The following is a 20,799-nucleotide window of genomic DNA, read 5'->3' as shown; positions in this document are numbered from 1 at the left end:
GCCCAGCCTTCAGCTAAAAACTGCGCCAGAATTCTGGTGGAGAAAAAAAGTTTTACATTTTGGTAGACATTATTTTTGGGCAAAAAGTTGCAACTTTTTGTGATCTTATGCCATTCTTGCCACTTTTATTATGGGTGGAAAGGTGGACGTGGTTGACTGTTAATTAAGTGCATACAAGATTTATCAACTGCTAAAAAAGTGGGCATTTAACTCCAATAAGGGGTGCCGTTAAAAACAAAACAAAAAACTGAGTAACAGCTCTACACAAAAGTGTTAAAAAATACTCCAAATTTATCAAACCACATATAATGTTTGATAAATGTAAAAAAAATTAGGCCACAAGGGAAAAAAATAAAATAAATCAGACTTAAATATTCCCTTCATGATAAGCGGGTATGGTATGACCATAGCAATCTGTCTAAGGGGCTATTCATCCAATTGTAGTCTGGACATATTATTTATCAGTATTACTCACATGTGTCATGGCCCGACAATGGGTTTAACTGACCTGAGCTGACCAAGTTGCCAACAAATCTGAATTTGGGACTGTCCCTAAATTTCACAGGCAGTTCCTGCACATTCAGGCTGTCCCGGGCCAAAATAAGCAATGCTCGCATAATTGGCGTTTCCACCAGGTTTGGGGCTTTTCCGCTGCGGGGTTTATTTGTCCTTAATTTACCAACTGCAATGTTGGTAAGTATGCATCATAGAGATCTGTGAATTCAGGTTAGTTAAACGCTGGGCTGGGCTGTGAAACATGGGGATAATACAACAAGACTATTCTTCTGTGAGTAGCCCCTTAGGTTTCTCTGACTGTGGTCACAGACACGGCAAGAAGAGTTGTGAGTAGGGACGATCCGCATAAATCTTCGTTTTAATACTGTACGGAGCAGGAGCTCCGTACAATATTAGAATGTATTGGTTCCTATGAGCCAAAGTTATTACTTTGCGAAGTCTCGTGTAATAACTTTGGGAATTAAATTGTACTGTAAAAAACCTTGATACAGAACTCTGGTTCGGTTCCAACTGGTACCTTGGAACCGAACCAGAGTTCCGTATCAAGGTTTTTTACAGTAAAATTGAATTCCCTAAGTTATTATATGAAGTCTCACAAGACTTTGCGAAGTAATAACTTCGGCTCATCGGAGCCAATACATTCTAATACTGTACAGAGTGGGAGTATTAAAAGTAAAACAAAGTTTTATGCTAATCAACTTTGGATGAAGCATCCGAAGTCGATTCGCTCATCCCTAGTTGCGAGTACTCAGTAGCTTTACTGTCTTATTAAAGGGTTTCTCTAGGTTTAGAGCTGAACCCAGACATATCCCCTTCTTCATCCAGGCAGCCCCCCTGATATGAGCATGGAGGATTTCATGCTCCGGTGCTCTTCCTTGGCCTGCGCTGTATCGCGCAGGGCTGTTGGTTTATATTTTTTACACTGCTAGGCAGAGGCTTCCACCTAGAATTGTTGCCGGTGACGTCACTGGCACTGACCTTTTTACAGGCTAGGGCAGTGCTAAAGCCTGCCCATTAGTGCTGGTGATTTCACTGAGTTCAATGCTAGGCAGAAGTCTCCGCCTAGCTTTCCCCATGCAGAGTCCAGTACGTCCCCGGATCTCCAAAAAAGCGTTTGCCCTGCACGATTCAGCACAGGAAAAAGGAGAGTATCGGAGCTCATATCAGGGGGCTGTCTGGGTGAAAACAGAAAACAGAGATATATCCAGGTTCAGCTCTAAACCTGGACAACCCTCTTAGGGCTTGTTCACACGGCCGTGCAGTGTTTTGTGCTCTGCAAATTGCGGAAATGCCTATTCTTGTCCACAAAACGGACAAGAATAGGACATGTTTTATAATTTTTGCGGGGCCACAGAACGGAGCAACGGATTCGGACAGCACACGGAGTGCTGTCCGCATCTTTTGCGGCCCCATTGAAGTGAATGGGTCCACACCAGAGCTGCAAAAAATGCGGCTCGGATGCGGAACAAAACCACAGTTGTGTGAATGAGCCCTTAGATTTTTGTAAACATCCGTGTTGCCTCTTTGATCAACACTGTCCGAAAGACAACAACTTATTTTTGTTGTCTGTAGCAACCAATCACGGCCCAGCCACTGCCGTAATAAAATGAAAGCTACTCTGTGATTGGCTGCTAGCGGAAACATAGAGCCTTTCCCTTGTAGACAGTTTTCATAATCTGCCTCAAAATGTATATGAGCTATTTAGGTAAATCCATTGGGGGACATTTATGAAATGTGATATGAAGTAGAACCTTATCTGTGAATTGTTTTCATGTTTCACAAGAATTGTTATTACATATGGTATATAGTCCACCTTTCAGGAGCATTTTTAGACGGTACAAGTTGGTTATTCTATGATTTTGTCTATATAACAATTTTTCTTCATTTATATGGCCCGTAGTGTAATTAAAGTAGGACATGATATATTACACAAGGGCAGAAGGTACATGAAATGCTAACTTCACACTTACGGCAAAGCTATGCGACGGGCTATTCCAGCAGAGAACAGCCTGTAGATATGGCATAGCCGGACGGTGCAGTGTGCCTGTCGGACCTCATTGACTATAATGGGATCTAGACGCTCCCCAGCATAAATACATGCAACGTTTTTGTCCGGCCAAATCCCGGCATTATGCCAGGGAGAGGCGAGATCCCATTATATTCAATGGGGTCTGGCAGGCACGCTGCACTATCTGGCTATGCCGGATAAGGAAAACACCGGCAGGTTGCCAGATAGCTTAACTTCAAGTGTGAAGGTAGCCTAACTGTGACTTGTACCGATAGAGATGAGCACATTATATTTCACAATAGAGAAAGCCTTAGGGTCCATTCACACGTCCGTAGTGCATACACCCGGCCGGCACCCCCAAAGAAATGCCTATTCTTGTCCGCCATTGTGGACAACAATAGGACATGTTCTATTTTTTTCCGGAGCCACAGACTGGAAGATCGGGGGCGTGCTCCGGAAATGCAGACGCGGACAGCACACTGTGTGCTGTCTGCATCCATTCCTGCCCCATAGAGAATGAATGGGTCTGCGAACGGATGCAGACCCATTATTACGGACGTGTGAATGGAGCCTTATTTACACGTCCATTTTGCAGCCATGTCTCAGTGTTTTTTCACAATGGTTGATCCGTTTTTGTAGATTCAAACCTTTTTTTTTAACAGACTTTTCACAATTTTCTATGTAGTGGATCACTGAAAAATTTAAGTTTTCCCAGACCCATTGAATAGAGAGGACATCTTCTGTCTACAAGACCAAAGTAGTGCATGGAGAACACAGACTTGAACCACTGATGTGTGAATAAGCCCTTACTCAGGAAAAGGGATGTGACTCACAGGAGGAGGAGAATGTAGACGCCTGATAAGGCTTATTTCTAGAAGAAAACATTGATCAGGGTTTGATGTGTGGAGAGAAATAGCAGCTTGTATCTACAGATACAAGTACTTTGTGGTCATTCAACCTCTTCCTAAACTGCACCCAAAAAATAGGACTGCATTCCCACGGGAATATGCTTCTCTTCTAATTGCATAAAAGAAAAGTTTCCAAAAAGGCAGAAAAATTCATGATGTGAAGAGGCTTTACCTGTAGGCTTCTGAAAGTGAGAACTCATTGACCACACACGGCAGAGGCAGATGTTTTTATAGTCTGGTCACTAAACTAGCCATACTTGATGTCTAACCCGAGATACAATACAGCATAGTATTACCTGCATGGCGGTGACACCTTTAAAGGCTATGAACATTATTGGGCATTTTCTTTTTATTATTGCATTCTACTCATTTGGGGCTGAAAAATCAATTTTTCAGTTGGTCTTTATTAAACATTTGCAACAGTTTTCCTTCTACAGCTTTCAGTTGCAATAACTAGTAGTCTCTCTGCTTCCCACTGAATCCATGAGGGAGCTGTCTGGTGGCTCGATCTGTAGCCTTTATCTGCACTTTCCTTACAGCTCATAAACACTCATAGCCAAATTCTTAGAAGAATTTAGCTGAAATAAGTGTTTGTGAGCTGTCTGGAGTTCAGAGATAAGGGCTATAGATCCATTCAACGCAGCAGTTCTCTGACAAATTCAGTTCAAGGCAGAAAGGCTGCTAGTCTGGCAATGCACTGAAACTGAAGGCTGTAGAAGAAAAACAGTTGACATGTTTAATATTAAAAACATTTTTTTAGCCCAAAATAAATAAAAAGCAATAATAAAAATGCCCAACAATATAAAAAAAGAGCCCCCCCCCCCAAAAAAAAATGGTGCCACCTTATAACGTGTTCATACAATTTTCCTCCTCTTCATCATGAAGCAGGAAGGCCCAGGGCTCGTTTATTACTGATATTCTTATAAGAGAAATTAGCCAGGTAATGTATCCTCGAAGGTTTCCTGATGGTTTTTACTCATTCCATAAGGAACATGATTGGGATGACTCAACTGGAATCTACCTCTAAGGCTACATGCTCACGACCGTGTTTTGCGGTCTGCAAATTGTGGATACACAAAACAAAACGGATGACCGTCCGTATGGCATCCATTTTTTTGGCGGATCCATTGTAACAATGCCTATCCTTGTCTGCAAAACGGATAAGAATAGGACATGTTTTTTTTGCGGGGCTACGGAACGGACATACGGATGCGGAAAGCACACGGTGTGCTGTCCGCATTTTTTGCAGACCCATTGAAATGAATGGGCCCGCATCCTATCCGCAAAAAAAACGGAATGGACACGGAAACAAAATACGTTCCTGTGCACAAGGCCTAAGAAGTACACCATAAGCCATGATAAGCAAAATCAAGTACACGTTAAGCAATCTGAGACTGGGAATGAGCACATTTGGTCACCTGGATGAATGCGTCAAGCAATGTGTGCCAGCACGTCATGCAGACTGGTCTGTGCTGGCATCAGGCAGCGTGTAGCAGAGCTACAATGTCATGCATGGTGTGTAGCTGGCATGGAAACTGACACTTACCCAAGTCATATACATTTTTGTTAGCTTTTGATGAGGGTGGTATATCTGAGTATGGGGCATCTGTATGGACAGGTGAGGTCATTTCCACGTAGCTGTTCTCTGAGTGTTTGGAGTGCTGCGCGGGGGGGTCTGTAATGGTGGCATATGGGTTCTCACTGCTGCTCAGAGAGCAGGTGCTGGAGCTGCACCCTGACTCTTTCATACAATCTGCAAAAAGCAACAAAACACAAGTCAAAAAAAAATCTGGCGGGGGGACACTGGAGCTCAGGAGGCAGCAGGAAAAAAATGTCAGGAAGGGGGGAGACCCTGTAGGTTAAAAAATGTTTGTATTCTAAGAGTTGGTAAGTCAGGGGCAACAATGTGGAGGGTGTTAGGGGGAGCTGGTATCTGTTACAGACCTTGTGAGGCCAAAATATCCCATGCAAGAGGCATGTGACAAAAAACGCAGAGCTAACTCCTAACATTGTCCCATTTTACCCAAATTCCTTTAATAGCTAACAGCAGCGGAAATGGCTATAGGGGGTGCACCCTGGTGCCTTACTTAGGGGGATCCAAAGACCCCTCTGCCACACAGAAAGGTACCAGTATTATAAATGGCACATAGTATTTGGGTATCCCGTTACACATTTTCATTTAGGCCCAGGAGCGTTATGACTCTTCTAAAGCTGCCCACCCACTTTAAATATCTGTTGGCCATATGGTCATTTGGCCAACAGCTATTCCTCCCATCTCCCTCATATACATGAAGCTTGGCTCAGCTGGTGCATTGTATTTTCAAAGTGGGTAGAGGAATACCGCACCCAGATACCCCTGGCAGTGGCTTATCTGGGTTCTTCTTTACCACAACATCTGCCAGCACAGGAGAGATGGAACACCCCCATACATTTAGTCAGCCGATCCCGCTGTCAATGATCTAACACTCACTCCTGGATTCTAGACAAAAATTTCTTAAAGGGAGTATGTATTGAGTTTTGACCCCTTAAAACTGCTGACAGCAGTATATACAGTTGGTGATGGTGGGAGCAGTGTAAGCATACCTCTGCAGAGATCACCATGCAGGTTGCCACAGTATCAAGTGTCATGGAGGCAATCCAGTTGTGTTCTGTAGCCGCGGCTCTCTGCACTGAACATTTCCCCCCTTCTTTGCTCTTCTCTGAGTGACGGCTGTAGCGTCCAATCAGGATACTCCTAGTTGTCACTCATAGCAGAAACTACATATGTTCAACTTGAAGACGTCGCGTGTGCTTAAAGGGGAATCTGTCACCAGCGACCTCCCTATCCAGCTGTCTGCATAGACACATAGCTGTGGTTCACTCGATTAAAACGCAGTTTTTCTTTTGTTGATCAGTTCCTGAATTATGATACTTTTTCTTAATATGTAAATTAAGCCTTTGGTGCAATAAGGGCGTTACCATTGTTCCCTTGCTGCTTTGCCACTGCCTGGCTCTGTTAATTAAAGCGATTGGCCACAGAAATGAGCAACAGTTGCGCCCTCATTGCACCAAAGGCCTAATCTGCATATTAAGAAAACGTTTCATAACTAGGTGTTACCTACCACTGTTTGTTTCATATTTCATGGGGTTCTTTGAGATCCCCAAGTATACGTACCGCTGTATAACTGTAGAAAACAATTGCAGTTCTACACATTAACACCTAGACTATAACTAAAAACTACAAATTATAGGTTTAACCGAAAATCTGTGGTTTAACCACTGTGGCGTTTATTAGAGTTTTGTATTATCCCGGTTGGCTTGTATTCACATTTGGATGAGCTTGAAGAACGTAAAAGAGGTCATGTGATCTGTTACCCTATACCAGGAAAAGAGAAGTAATTTAGGTCAACAGACATTCTATGGGGACGCAATTATGTAAATTCCGTAAACTGATAAATTAGACTAAACCCAAGGTCTGATGTTTCAGTGCCCGGTATAGACAGTCTAGAGGCTTGGTGTTAATGAGGATCCTAAAGCAGAAACAATGAGAAGCAGTGAATGGATGCAGAAAGTAGCATGCATAGGATGAGGGATGAGCAAGGATGTGAGCAAGCACACACAGGCAGAAGGAAACAGAGGCTTTCTGTGTCTGTCCCTTCCCAATACAACAGCATGACTGTCCAGTTGTCTCGCGGCCAAACCACTGGCAAGCATCCATATACAACATCATTAACATAGACAATATCTGCAGCTCCCAAATATACAAGAACAGAATACTCATTTCCAAGACTATAAAAAGCAATGCATCAGTAATATCATGATACAGAACATATCCCAATAAAAAAAATACTATATATGAAGATTATTTCTAGAAATGGTGCTACAGAACATTGTCTTGTATTAACCTGGAATAATTATCCATTATACTAAGTCTGGGTCTCTGCTGCAGAGAATAAGGACATTAGAAGCCAGAGTTCAATTTGTGCCCATTCAATGGCATTTAATATCCTTATAATAGCCATTAGAGGAGTCGGGAACAGCACGAAATGTGGCAATGCGCTCTCCTATATGATGCATGGCCCACATTTATATTGTACTTATAATTCATCTTATTATAATTATTTTTCTATACAATATTGTGTGTTTAATACAAATTTATAGAGCATATTTTCCTGAACAGCAGGTCAACAAATAGTCAGCTCGAGGCATTTAGGTCTAAATTAAAGAACAGTATATTGTTGTTGTTTTCATATCTTATGCATTATTTGTACCGGTATATTTGGGAAATATAAAACCTCTAGAAATAAAGTATTATACAGTTACAGTTCCTGACAACACTGGAAATATATAAGAACATACCAATCCTTAACCAGTTCAAGACCAGACCATTTATCCCTATTCCTCACCAGACATGTTTTTTTTTAGTACATGCAGTTTTAAAAGCCAACTATTGTTCACTTTCACATCATTTGTTTGAAAAAGTGGAAATACAAATAGTCAGTTTTTACAATTTTTTTAATTTTTGTTTAATAGCACAAAGTGCACATAGACACATCTTTTTACTGTGTCCCTTCTTCGTTGTATTGATATAGGGGATATATAATTTACAGTCACCGGGAGTGGGGCTAGAAGCTGTGGTGTGGGCTAGTGGTAACTTTTTTTTATTTTGTCTTTAATTATGTTTTTATTTTACACTTTGTGTCCCCCCCCCCCAATTTTTTTTAATATAATTGTTGCAATCCTTTTAAAATTGCTGTAGTGACTGGTTTCTGACCCATCCTTTACACTATGGCCTGCTAAGAATCCCCTAATGTTTACTTTGTCTCTTAAAATGGTGACAGAATACTCTAAATCTGGCTATACACATTATATAAATGTCTTCTGAACCCGCTAATTTTGGCCGACCATCTCAAGCAGGGGTACACAACCAGCCCACGGAGCCACGGTTTGCAGCCCCCATCCTGCTGGACAGAAACATATCTGATGGTGGGATCAGCTGTGTTTCTAACCAGCACCACACAGCACCGGATTAAAAGTCCTGTTCCTGCACTCTAGGAGAAGCAGGTCTGGTCCCTGGCTGGACCGTGGCGAAGACAAACGCTTTATTAACGATTCTGCCTTCTACCCAGATAAGTGCATAGAGGAAGCAACCATGCCATGGGTTTCTCAGGGGCAGAGCACAGCTTCAAGGTCTTAGCAGACCCTGATCAGCTCTGCTTTCTACAAAGGCCCCACAGGGGTCTGATTTCTCCTTTAACTGGGGTGCCTTTAGATGCCCCAGTTGCAGTGAAAATAGTGCAAGATGCATAAAAGTGTCAGTGTCCCCCAGGGTCTTTCAATGACCTCCTTGAGGGAAATTGTATGTGGCAAGAAATATATAAAAAAAAAAAAAAAAATCTTGAGGGACATACGTGGCAAAAATATATAAAAAATTAAAGGCCTGGTCATTAAAGGGTTAAACAATGAGCACTCTCCCTGCTAGTAAGGAAAAGTGCTTACTGGTTATTACATGGTGCCAGATAAAACCTATAACTGTCGGGCAGGAGGCGGTAAAATAAGCGCTCTCCTCACTACTAATAGAATGTGCTTAATGGTTACTGCAGGGCACTGGTCACACAGATATAACCTGTAACTGGAAACAGGAGGTGGTGATAACCAGTGAGCGCTCTCCCCACTGGTAATGGAAAGTGCTTACTGGTTACTGCAGGGCACTGGTCACACAGATATAACCTGTAACTGGAAACAGGAGGTGGTGATAACCAGTGAGCGCTCTCCCCACTAGTAATGGAAAGTACTTACTGGGTACTGCAGGGCACTGGTCACACAGATAACACTGCAGAAGACACAGCGTGGCTCAACCAATAGGTACATTATATGCAGTCTGAATTACAGCAAGGCTACTTCCTGTCTTCTGTTGTTCGCACCCGTTTTGGAAACAGCAGAAGAGGAACAGACAAGAGTACGTATCACCAGAGCTGGTAACAGTTGTGCAGCACTTTTATTTTAGCTTCTAGATAAACAAGAAGATCAGCAACATGTTCAGTACTAGGTAAAAGCTGTTGGGGAAGGCTTGCTAAGTGAAGTTTGTGTGCCTACAGGTTCCCTTAGATTATAAGCAGATACTCCATATATGCCACTACATACCATCCCATTACAGTGGACAGTCATAACACGATCACCCCCCGTGGTCTTGTTCCTACCTTTGAAGCCATTTTCCATTATGTATGTGTTCTGCCTTCTGTCCACAGTGCAGGCACCTAGAACAAGAGATATGGCACAGTGACTAAAGACATACTACATGACATACGTCAGTTTATTAACGGTGGACATACATGGATATATTCCTCTCGAACATGTCAAATGCACGCCCTACAGAGCTGATCAGAGAGTCACATACCCTACCTTAATTAATACTCATTCAATAATATCCTCAACTTCAGCATGATTGTTACTGAGTCTGAGGCTTGTGTTGAGCCACATTAGTTATGATATTATGACAATAGGCAAAAGTCAGCTGTACATATGGATATACATACATACAATCTACTCTTTGGCCTCTATCACATGAACGTGTTCGGTCCAGGAAAACCTAACACTGCTCCACTGACCTGAACTCACAGCATCATGAGGATTTATGATACTGGGAGTTCTTGCCTGACCAGTGGTCTACTATACTGTACTCACATATTAGGGTTATTTCACGCCACATTTGGGCCTATAAAGTTGCATACATCTAACATTGACTCGCATTGTTTAAAAATAAAAAATAGTAAGGCTTCTTTGCTGTAGCTTTTTTTTTTACCACAAAAAAAGCCATAGAAACCGCATGCATTTTTTCCATACTGCATGCACTTTTTATGTTGATTTTTAGTGATGCTTAGTGATTTTTAGTGATGCCTGGAGAAAAACACATGTTTTTCTCCAGCCATTTTTTTTCAAAAGTATTTTTTTTTTAAAGCCCGAGACAAAATGGCAACAATTTGAAAAAACGTCAGTAACAAATAAAATGTTTTTGTTTCCTGCATTTGATATTTCCAAAAAAGACTTTCAGATAATATCTGGAGCTGATGTTTTTTTGAGCAAAATATGCAAAAGTAGTAAAAAAATGGCAGTAAAAGGATTTACACATAGGCGTTTTTCTGAACGTTTTCATTTTTTGCACATTTGATTTCTGGTGATTTTTTTTGCAGATGTGTCTGAAAGCCTATAGGAAATATGAAATGTCACACATTTTATTTTATTTTTTGCATTTTTAAAATATGTTGGTCTTTATCATTTATTTTGCTTATAGTGTTTTTTTTTATTTTGAACCATTGGCATTTTTTATGTCAGTTTTTAACATTATCTATAGGTTAAAAATCTGGGCTTTTTTCCAACAACCATGGAAGACCCCATGGCTCCTCTGACGAGTGACTATTTCATATTTCACCCCTACAGGCAAACATTAAATTAGGTATTTCTTCACAGTGAGAGGAATGGGCTAGGGATGATTTTCATCTGTAGAAAACAGTCCAATGACAATGACAACATAAGTCTAATTTTCATTTTTTTCTGGAGTTCTTCAGAATGTGGACTTCTGCTCAGCAGTCTTCTGTAGAAAAGTGGTATGGCAATTGTAGAACATGGGCAACAATAGTAAACGTTTCTTCAACTTACTTCCAAAAAAACTTTCTTACAATACTGAACAAAATTCATTTAATATCAAATCATTCATTACATTATCTAACTTGTTTTGTTCCTGGCTTACTAGTGGTGTTTCTGTGGTAATTTCCTAACTTAAATTCCTAATTTGTTTCATTTTCAAACTTTGCTTTTTGTCACCAGGGCGGTGATATTTTGAAATCTACCCATTTCAAATGAGAAGTTCGGTGAATCTGAATCTTTTTGCTCACAAAAACTCAGGAAAGAGCAACAAATGAATTAAAAAGGAAGACCCTGTATAAGAAAGAATTCCCAAAGAAGCTCAGTAGTAAGGAAAAAGCGGCCAGAGGTTCAGGGCATCCTACGCATTCATCTCTCCCGATTCCCCCATACACATCGACGTATGGTCCGGCCACTGCTGGTGGCAGCTTATCTTCTGACAGAACAAAAGGATCGGGCAAAGGTATTCACTTCACTTGAATCTTCTCTCCCCTGACATCATCTATCGGGGGACATTCAGGAGCTACACACTCACACACATTAGACTGTAGGCCAAACCCCTCCGTTCTCTGTGGGTTTTTGAACAATAAACTAATGTTGTGGCTTTAGGAACAGTATAATGAGAACATGATGGAAGGCTACATTTAGGGACTAATTTGTGAGGGTGATTTACCATATAATTATAGCTCTCCAACTACTCACTTTCAATTCTCTTATGATCATTTTTGTAACTTTAGTTCCCTCTACCCCCCTAACTTTAGGTACATTGTACAATATCACTGTCCTGGTCACAAAAACCAAGGCTGTGGTTATTAATAGCAAATTTCTATAATTCTGAGGCACAAGCAATTAGGAAATACTACTTACTAAGCATGAACATAAACTGTCTTACACTGTGTTATTAAAGAGAATGGTGGCCACGGCAAAGTCCATGTTATCGAGCATAGCAATAAAAGATGACATAATCTGTACAGTGCTTCCTGGAGCGGATGTAGAAGAAAAAAGTGGGTTGTCAGTGACATCACTTCATTACTCTGAACACTTTGGATTACTCTGAGCACAGTCACCTTGAGATAACTACTCAGATCACAATCACAACTGCTATGTGCAAACGCAATCTGCTTTTCCTCCACATTTGCTGAAGGTTAGTTCCAAGAGTTGGTTCTTCTTACAAGTACTCCTGATTTTACTTCTTGTAAGCTTTGTGTTCCTTATTACTGAGCTTAAAATGAAGGTCCACCATGCATCGGAACCACTTAATAATTTATTGTGGAAACAGAATTTAGAATTTGAGGTAGTCTGTCAACAGGAAATTCACTTCTAAACTAAACGCAATGCCTTGTAGGGCTAGCTCCGCTGAATGTAATGATACTTTTCACTTAGTGATCCGTTGCTTAATTCTGGAGAAAAAGTACTTTTAATACACATGCAAACGAGAAGTTAAGTGCACTGAGAGCAGGCCAAAACCTTTCTGTGCACCCTTGCTCCCCCTACTTCCTCTGCCAGCCCCTTCCTCTCCTTGAGTGACAGGACCAGGTTCTGGCATAGTCATCTCACCTGGTCCTCAGAACACTTCACTACTCATCTGCATATGGATTAACAATGAATATCCCCACCTTTAATGGGGGGGAGGGTACTCCTTTTCTGTGCTGTCTTCTATTAGCTGCAATGAGCCTCTCTCTCTGTAGAGGACCCAAGTGGAACATTAAGTGGACACCCATTAATTTCAGTGGGCACTGTGCAATGCTGTATTTCCCTGTGGTGGCACTGCAGGGAAAGCGAACACTTCTAATGGCTTCTCTCATTGGTGGAAGGTGACTGTTGGAGTTCCCAGCGACAGCACTCTGATTAGCATCTTGTCAGTACACCTTCTAGCAAAAAGATTACCCAAAGTAGAGAACCCCAGTAATATCATAATTGCCCCTTCTAGATGTGAGCTAGGTATTACACATTCACCCTTAATACCTGTCAGTAAATTATTAGTCCACAGCAGGCTGTTTTTCTTGGCAACCACCGTGAATTTGGAATTCTACAGTCTTGTAGGGTGTTACTCAATTGCTCATGTGGAGAAGGGATATAAAAGCAAAGCAAGGGGATTGCTATTTATGTAGGTGCCAGGTAAACATGCAGTAGTCTCTAAGTTAATAAAAAATTTTTTAAATATTGCTTGTAGGGTGTCCCTTCATTCTAGCAACTGGTGGGAATCTCAGCTCACATTGCTGAAATCTTACCTGGACATTGAGTTTAAAAAAATGGAGGTTCACTTAAAGAAAAAGTCTGGGTACAGCCGCTGCAGCTGTCTAGCAGCTACTGGCTACTACTTGCCACACCCCGAGCTGTGACATCACCATCTGACAAAGTGTCCATAATAAATCATCACCCTTGTGGGCTACCATATGCACTGGTTAACTACAGTGGACTCACCAACCCATGCCATCGACATTCCCTCTGATGATGTCATAGGCGGTGATGTCACCAAGCCAATGATTTTGACTTCTGTGACACTCCATACCATCCGCATAAGCCCACTCCAGGGTTGCCACCCAGAATTTTTCTTTTTTCTGGACAACTTATCCCCAAATCACATACAGATGTTATTTTTTACAGACAAATTGGAAACCCATAATAAATTATATAGATTATAAGTAGAACATGTCTATAACGCAATATGCTGATAAGACCTCATTACCAGCAGTTACTGTGAGCTTTAAAATCATGATAATTACTACCAAAATAATCTACTCAAGTACCACCACCCTCAAAAAAATCACGATCATGTCTATTTTTTTTCATGGACAAAGGAAAAAAGTTGCCTATTTTTATGGACTGTCCAGAAATTTCTTGACGGTTGGTAACCCTGGCCACCCCACTCCGTGTACAGTCACTGCAGCTGCCTAGAAACCGGGCCTGCAGCATAAACTGTATTCATTTTTTAGGGTTGGCTTTTTTTGTAATGTCACCACCACATTCCCATCTGTGATATCAACACCCACTCTGGGGGACTAACCTGTCAATGTCACTACCCCTGTGACATGACCACCACTAAGGTGTAATTAAGATTCAGACTCCAGCACTCACTTTTTTGAAGTGTCAAGTTCTCCGTCTTTATTTGGCAATGGTGCACAGACAATACAAGGCTCAATTCTCTCTGGTGTAGGCTGTTGACGCGTTTCGAAAGGTTCTCATTCGTAATAAGAACCTTTCGAAACGCGTCAACAGCCTACACCAGAGAGAATTGAGCCTTGTATTGTCTGTGCACCATTGCCAAATAAAGACGGAGAACTTGACACTTCAAAAAAGTGAGTGCTGGAGTCTGAATCTTTCCATTATTTCTCTGTACCTGCAAAGGAGGTTGAAAAACCAAGGCACCGAGCACGCGGATATATACCATTGTAGAAACAATGAGCCGGTATCCCTACCTTACAAGGTGTAATTAACCCTGTGACATCACCATACGAATCCACCAGCCCATGTCCCTGACAATTCCCTCAATGATGAACCCAATGACTTCTTGCCCACAATGTTATCTCTCTCATGACATGGGCACCTGCTTTACTTTCAGGCAGCTCTTTTTAACTTAGGGATATTACTGAATTTCCCTGCATTCTTTCCTGCTTTATGGTTGTCTTTGTAATCTTATGTTACCAACATGAACCAATCAGTGGTAGTACCTGAATGTTTGCTTGTCTAGTAATAAAGTGAATGCCGCTTGCAGGAATTCTCATGAAAAGTACAATGGAATATGATGTAATAAAAGGCAGGTAAAAAAATAGGAGGATGCTGGAGTAGAGCAGAAGAGCCGCAGGATTACACAAGTACACAAGGCACAGTGGGCTTTACAGAAGAGGCCTGCTCATACCTATTAAGAACATGATGAGAAGATGATAATTAAGCTTCTAAAGATGTAATTCATTGAGGTTACATATGACTAACCTCAGTTATGGGATGGGTATAACAAACCCCATGATTGTAGCTCATAAAATCATGATAAGCCTAAGTGTTTTCAATATCCAAAATCCAAATGATCACAACAGAAAATGTCAGGGTTGGGCTTCATAGTGAAATGCTCTCTGCATTAGGCAGCTTCACAGCCCCTCTGCTCGGAGTGACAGCTGTAGTGATCTCCTGGTTGGATGCTATATGCTATGGCTGTGATGCAGCTCAATGCAGAATGCAGTTGATGGTAAAGTACCGCCTCCTGGGCACCTGCAGGTGCATGAACGGCGGATGTCATCTTTTTAAAGATGGCCCATAGCTGCTGGGTTTCTGCTGTTTCACACAGCAGACACCCAGGGCGAATGTCTGTGATTGGCGATAGCGTCATTGTGACCATGGCATCTGAGGTGGCTTTTTTTTGGGAGCTGTTCATTATCTGCAGTAGTCTGGGTCTCTCTGAAGAAACCCATGATATTACAGCTGTAGTTCCTTTGGAGGCCTGCAGATGGCAGGGCTTCATAAGAACATAGTGAATTTGTCATTCATTACAATGATAATTCATTACAATGTAAGGCAGAAGCGATCTGACAATCACATATTCCCCTTAGTGGAGCATAAAAAAAAGTAAAAAAATGTTTTAAAAATGTAAAAAATATAACAAAATTCAAATCACCCCCTTTTCCCCATATTAAAAATAAACAATAAAAAAAATAACACCATAGGCATCGCCTCTTCCCAAAATCCCTGAACTGTTAAAATATAAATGTATATACTGTAAAAACGTACATGCAGTATTTAAATGTATTTGAAATGTATATATAAACGTACAGCAGAGAGGAGGGGGTGTGATGCAGCTCAATGCACTTCATAGTGAAGCATCGCCTCCTGGGCACTTGCAGGTGCAGAATCTGGTAGAATAAAACCTTATATTCACACTTAGGCCTCTTTCACACTACAGTATGTTGAATTCAGTGTTTTGCGTTCCGTTTTTCACGGATCCGTTGTTCCGTTTTTTGCTTCCGTTGTGGTTCCGTTTCCGTTCCGTTGTTCCGTTCCGTTTTTCCGTATGGCAAATACAGTATACAGTAATTTCATATAAAAAATTGGGCTGGGCATAACATTTTCAATAGATGGTTCCGCAAAAAACGGAACGGAAACGGAAGAAATACGGATGCATTTCCGTATGTGTTCCGTTTTTTTTGCGGCCCCATTGACTTGAATGGAGCCACGGACTGTGATTTGCGGCCAAATATAGGACATGTTCTATCTTTTCAACGGAACGGAAAAACGGAAATACGGAAACGGAATGCATACGGAACACATTCCGTTTTTTTGCGGAACCATTGAAATGAATGGTTCCGTATAAGGACCGTATACGGAACGCAAAAAACGGACCGTATACGGAATGCAAAAAACTGTAGTGTGAAAGAGGCCTTACCCTGATAATAAAAGCTCCACAAATAGTATGTTTACCTGATCTCACTGTTCCTACCTTGTGCTGTTAGCAGTTTAATATGGTCAAAACTGCTGACAAAATCCCTTTAACCCCTTGATAACATGCACGTCATCTCTTTAAAGATGGTGCCTGATCCAGAGTGGGCACCAGATTCCTGCTGTTTCACCCAGTAGACACACAGGGCTAATATCTGTGATTGGCGATAACGTCATTGTGACCATGGCATCTGAGGTGGCTTTTTCTGGGAGATGTTCGTTATCTGCAGTAGCCTGGGTCTCTCTGAAGAAACCCATATTACTGTTGTAGTTCTTATGGAGGACTGCAGATGGCAGGGCTCCATAACGACACGGCTAATTTGCTAATTCATTGCAATGTAAGGCAGAAACGATCTGATAACCGCATATTCATGCCCCCTAGTGGAGCATATAAAAGTTAAAAAAAGTCTTTAAAAATGAACACAAATATAACAATTTTAATCATCCCCTTTCCCCAAATTAAAAAAATAAATAAACATTGTAATGTTAAAAAAATTTACCTCCAAAAAAGAAATTAATAAAAAGTGATCACAAAGTCACTCCAAAAATGTTATCACTATAACCTACAGGTGGTCCTGCAAAAATGAACAACTTTGTAGATGGAAATATAAAAAAGTTATGGGGTACAGAATATGGCGATGCAAAGAAAAAAAAATTTCCAACTTTTTTTTTCGGTATTAAAACACAAGCAAAACTATTATAAATGTGGTACCTCTGTAATCGTACTGATCTAGAGAATGAAGGGAACAGGTCAGTTTTACCGTATAGGGAATGCCGTAAAACTATGACGGAATTGCATTTTTTTTCCCAATTTTATCCCATTTGGATTTTTTTTCCAGTTTCCCACTAAACTGTATGCAATATTAAATGGTGACATTGTCCTGCAAAAAAACAAGCCCCCATACTTCTATCTGAATGGAAAAATAAAAAGGTTATGGCTCCAGGAAAGCAGGAAGTAAAAACTGAAAATCGTCCGTTCCTCTAATCTAAGGGTTAAGTTTGTTGTACTGGAGTAACAATAGAGAGCCATACTAGGGGCATATAAAACTAAGATTCATAGCAGGGGCATAGCTAGAGGATGCACTTGAGTCAAGGCCCTAGTACTTGAGGGGGCTCTTATAAGAGGACAGTGTTATAAATGGCACATGGGATATGGGGTGTGTGTATTAGGAGGGGGGGGGGGGAAGATGATACTGGTTTTGTACTGGGACCAGGGGCGTAGCTATAGGGGGTGCAGAGGTAGCAGTCGCTACCGGGCCCAGAGGCCTGAGGGTGCCCAAAGATCCTTGTGCTGCATAAGAAGACACACAAAGCACTGAGGGAAGGGGGGCCCAAGCCTAACTCTTGCACCAGGGCCCATGAGCCTTTAGCTACGCCCCTGACTGGGACTTATGAGCTTTGAGACTCTTCTGAGATAGCAGCTGCTCAGAGGGTCTGGCATCTGAAGGGGCGCTCTGATCTCATTACTATTTGTGGAGAAAAATATGGTGGTATATTCTCTATATCAGAGAGGCTCTGCTGTATGTCACTGCTTTTCACCTTTATCTAACTCTCTGAAGGACTGATGGAGGACGACCTATGTGTGATTTAGATGGGATGTAAACAGCATTGCTAGAAAAAAAAAAAAAAGAATAAAAAGTAATTTAATAATATGATATTACACAAGTGCATTTCAGTGTTGATGGGAGCTCTGGCTCCCCCTACTGTCAACTTAAATTATGAGCATATGCTTAGGTCAGAATTTTGTAAATCACACGTCCACCCAGGTTATGATGCTCATGCACACAGTGAATTTCTGTGCACGCAGCCTGTATGGCGGTCAGTTTTCATGTGCACCCAGATATTCTTCCGAAGAGGCAATCAAAGCAAGCACAGTAGGAGACTCATGCATCTATATGACGGTCTTATTAGTCCCACTGATAGAACACGGGCATGGATGCAAAATATGGTCGTGTGCCTGAGCCGTAAAGCTCAAAATCTAAATTTCTTATTATATATTGGTCTCTTGAAAGCAAGTGAACATTTTTTTTACTAACGTCCCATGCACACAACCATATTTTTTATTCCATGTCTGATCTGCATTTTTGTCGGATCGGACATGGACCCATTCATTTCAATGGGGCTTCAAAAAATGTGGACCGCACACAGTGAAAATATAGAACGTGTCCTATTCTTGTCTATTTTCTTGACCATATGCTTGTCCATTTGTTCCATGGAAATTGCTGGATCTGTGGTTTGCGGACTGCAAAATACATACATAGAAAAATAGAATGTTTCGGCAGATAGGAACCATTTGGCCCATCTAGTCTGCCCAATATACTGAATACTATGAATAGCCCCTGGCCCTATCTTATATGAAGGATAGCCTTATGCCTATCCCACGCATGCTTAACCTCCTTCACTGTATTTGCAGCTACCACTTCTGCAGGATACAGTGAAGGAGTTTAAGCATGCATGGGATAGGCATACGGTCATGTGCAGGAGGCCTAGCAGGGAACTTATGTAAGTAAGTCATTAGAACTAGCACACATGATCGCAAGGGCCTATAACTGTCTCCCTGCTAGTTCAGGAGTTTTGCTTTATTGTGGCATTTACAGATGATGTCACGCTGCGCCATTTCATCCCACATTTTTGATGGAGCCTTTGAAGCAGATATGAACATGGCCTTGGCCGAAGGTGAGGAAAATGGATCGCCCACACCTAATAGGATCAGCTCAGTACAACAACTGTGGTCAGAGACACCCCATTCCCGATCATTTGCATACATCTGTAGACTCTTGCATCAAGATGTTAAGTTTGGTACCACTTGTTAGGGCTCTTTCACACTTGCGTTCTTTTCTTCCGGCATAGAGTTCCGTCGTCGGGGCTCTATGCTGGAAGAATCCTGATCAGTTTTATCCTAATGCATTCTGAATGGAGAGAAATCCGTTCAGGATGCATCAGGATGTCTTCAGTTCCGGACCGGAACGTTTTTTTGGCCGGAGAAAATACCGCAGTATGCTGCGCTTTTTGCTCCGGCCAAAAATCCTGAACACTTGCCGCAAGCCCGGATCCGGAATGAATGCCCATTGAAAGGCATTAATCCGGATCCGGCCTTAGGCTAAACGTCGTTTCGGCGCATTACCGGATCCGACGTTTAGCTTTTTCTGAATGGTTACTATGGCTGCCAGGACGCTAAAGTCCTGTTTGCCATGGTAAAGTGTAGTGGGGAGCAGTATACTTACCGTCCGTGCGGCTCCCGGGGCGCTCCAGAGTGCTTGGGGCGCCCTGACGTCACGCTGGAGCGCCCCGGGAGCCGCACGGACTGTAAGTATACTGCTCCCCCGCTCCCCACTACTACTATGGCAACCAGGACTTTAATAGCGTCCTGGCTGCCATAGTAACACTGAACGCATTTTGAAGACTGATCCGTCTTCAAATGCTTTCAGTTCACTTGTGGTGTTACGGATCCGGCGTGTAATTCCGGCAAATGGAGTACACGCCGGATCCGGACAGCGCAAGTGTGAAAGAGGCCTTAGACATTTCTTTTGAATATATGGATATAAAAAAAATATATATATATAGATACACGGCAACCATGGTAGACAGACAAACCTGCAAAACCCACCTGAGAGAGAGTAATCAGTACTTGAGATACGCATTGCTTGGGTGTAAGACACATTCGGCATGTCGTGATCTTTGTCCTTTTGCCTCTGTCGGTACCACAAGAAAAGCCCCAGTAAGGTCATGATGATCAGGAGGAGAACAATCACCCCAATAATGGCACCTGCAGAGTGTCTTTCAGATCCATGCGCTGGGCTGATTTTAGTGTAAGGGTTCAGTTCCTCCATCATTAGAGCAGCTGTAGTGACAGAGATAAGTAGATGAGATTCTGGGGTTATCAGTCCAAACAAGCAGCGCTCACAGCGGAGAACGCTCGCTAACCTTGGTCACAGCGGATGCCCTTGAACCCAGGATTGCAGTAGCAGGTTCCGGTGACATGGTCGCAGGTTGCATTGTTCAGACACTCGCACATCTGGCGGCAGCCGTATCCAAAAGTCCCTGGAGGACATTCTAAAAAGAAACAAGAGATGCAACTAAATAACAGCAATACTCTTGGAAATCTTTCGATATAAAAGGCATTCCCCCGAAAATCAAAAAGTTTCTGATTTTACTGTGTATTTTAAATTTTTATATGTTTCGTTAGATTTCTAGAGACAAATCTCTTGAATCACTTGCATAACTCTCGTTGCCATTCTGGAGTCTTGGAAAGTACATCTGGTGGCCATACCGCTTATTATATGCCATTACGGGACTTACATTTACTTTATTGATTTTAGG

At 41.8% G+C, this 20,799-nt stretch overlaps 1 protein-coding gene across 1 annotated transcript in view; it reads right to left on the bottom strand.

Moving 5' to 3' along the window:
- MEGF11 (multiple EGF like domains 11) overlaps positions 1 to 20,799 on the bottom strand; it is a 344,912-nt gene that overhangs the window by 17,422 nt on the left and 306,691 nt on the right. The window contains exons 16-19 of the mRNA XM_044283159.1: positions 20,404 to 20,532; positions 20,087 to 20,320; positions 9,612 to 9,668; positions 4,979 to 5,185 (exon numbers count right to left, since the gene is read on the bottom strand). Coding sequence (XP_044139094.1) covers positions 4,979 to 5,185; positions 9,612 to 9,668; positions 20,087 to 20,320; positions 20,404 to 20,532 — 627 coding nt within the window. The remainder of the gene's footprint in view (positions 1 to 4,978; positions 5,186 to 9,611; positions 9,669 to 20,086; positions 20,321 to 20,403; positions 20,533 to 20,799) is intronic.

Source organism: Bufo gargarizans, chromosome 2, assembly GCF_014858855.1.
Source record: "Bufo gargarizans isolate SCDJY-AF-19 chromosome 2, ASM1485885v1, whole genome shotgun sequence".
Lineage (NCBI taxonomy): Eukaryota > Metazoa > Chordata > Amphibia > Anura > Bufonidae > Bufo > Bufo gargarizans.
This window is presented reverse-complemented; position numbering and strand designations above follow the sequence as displayed.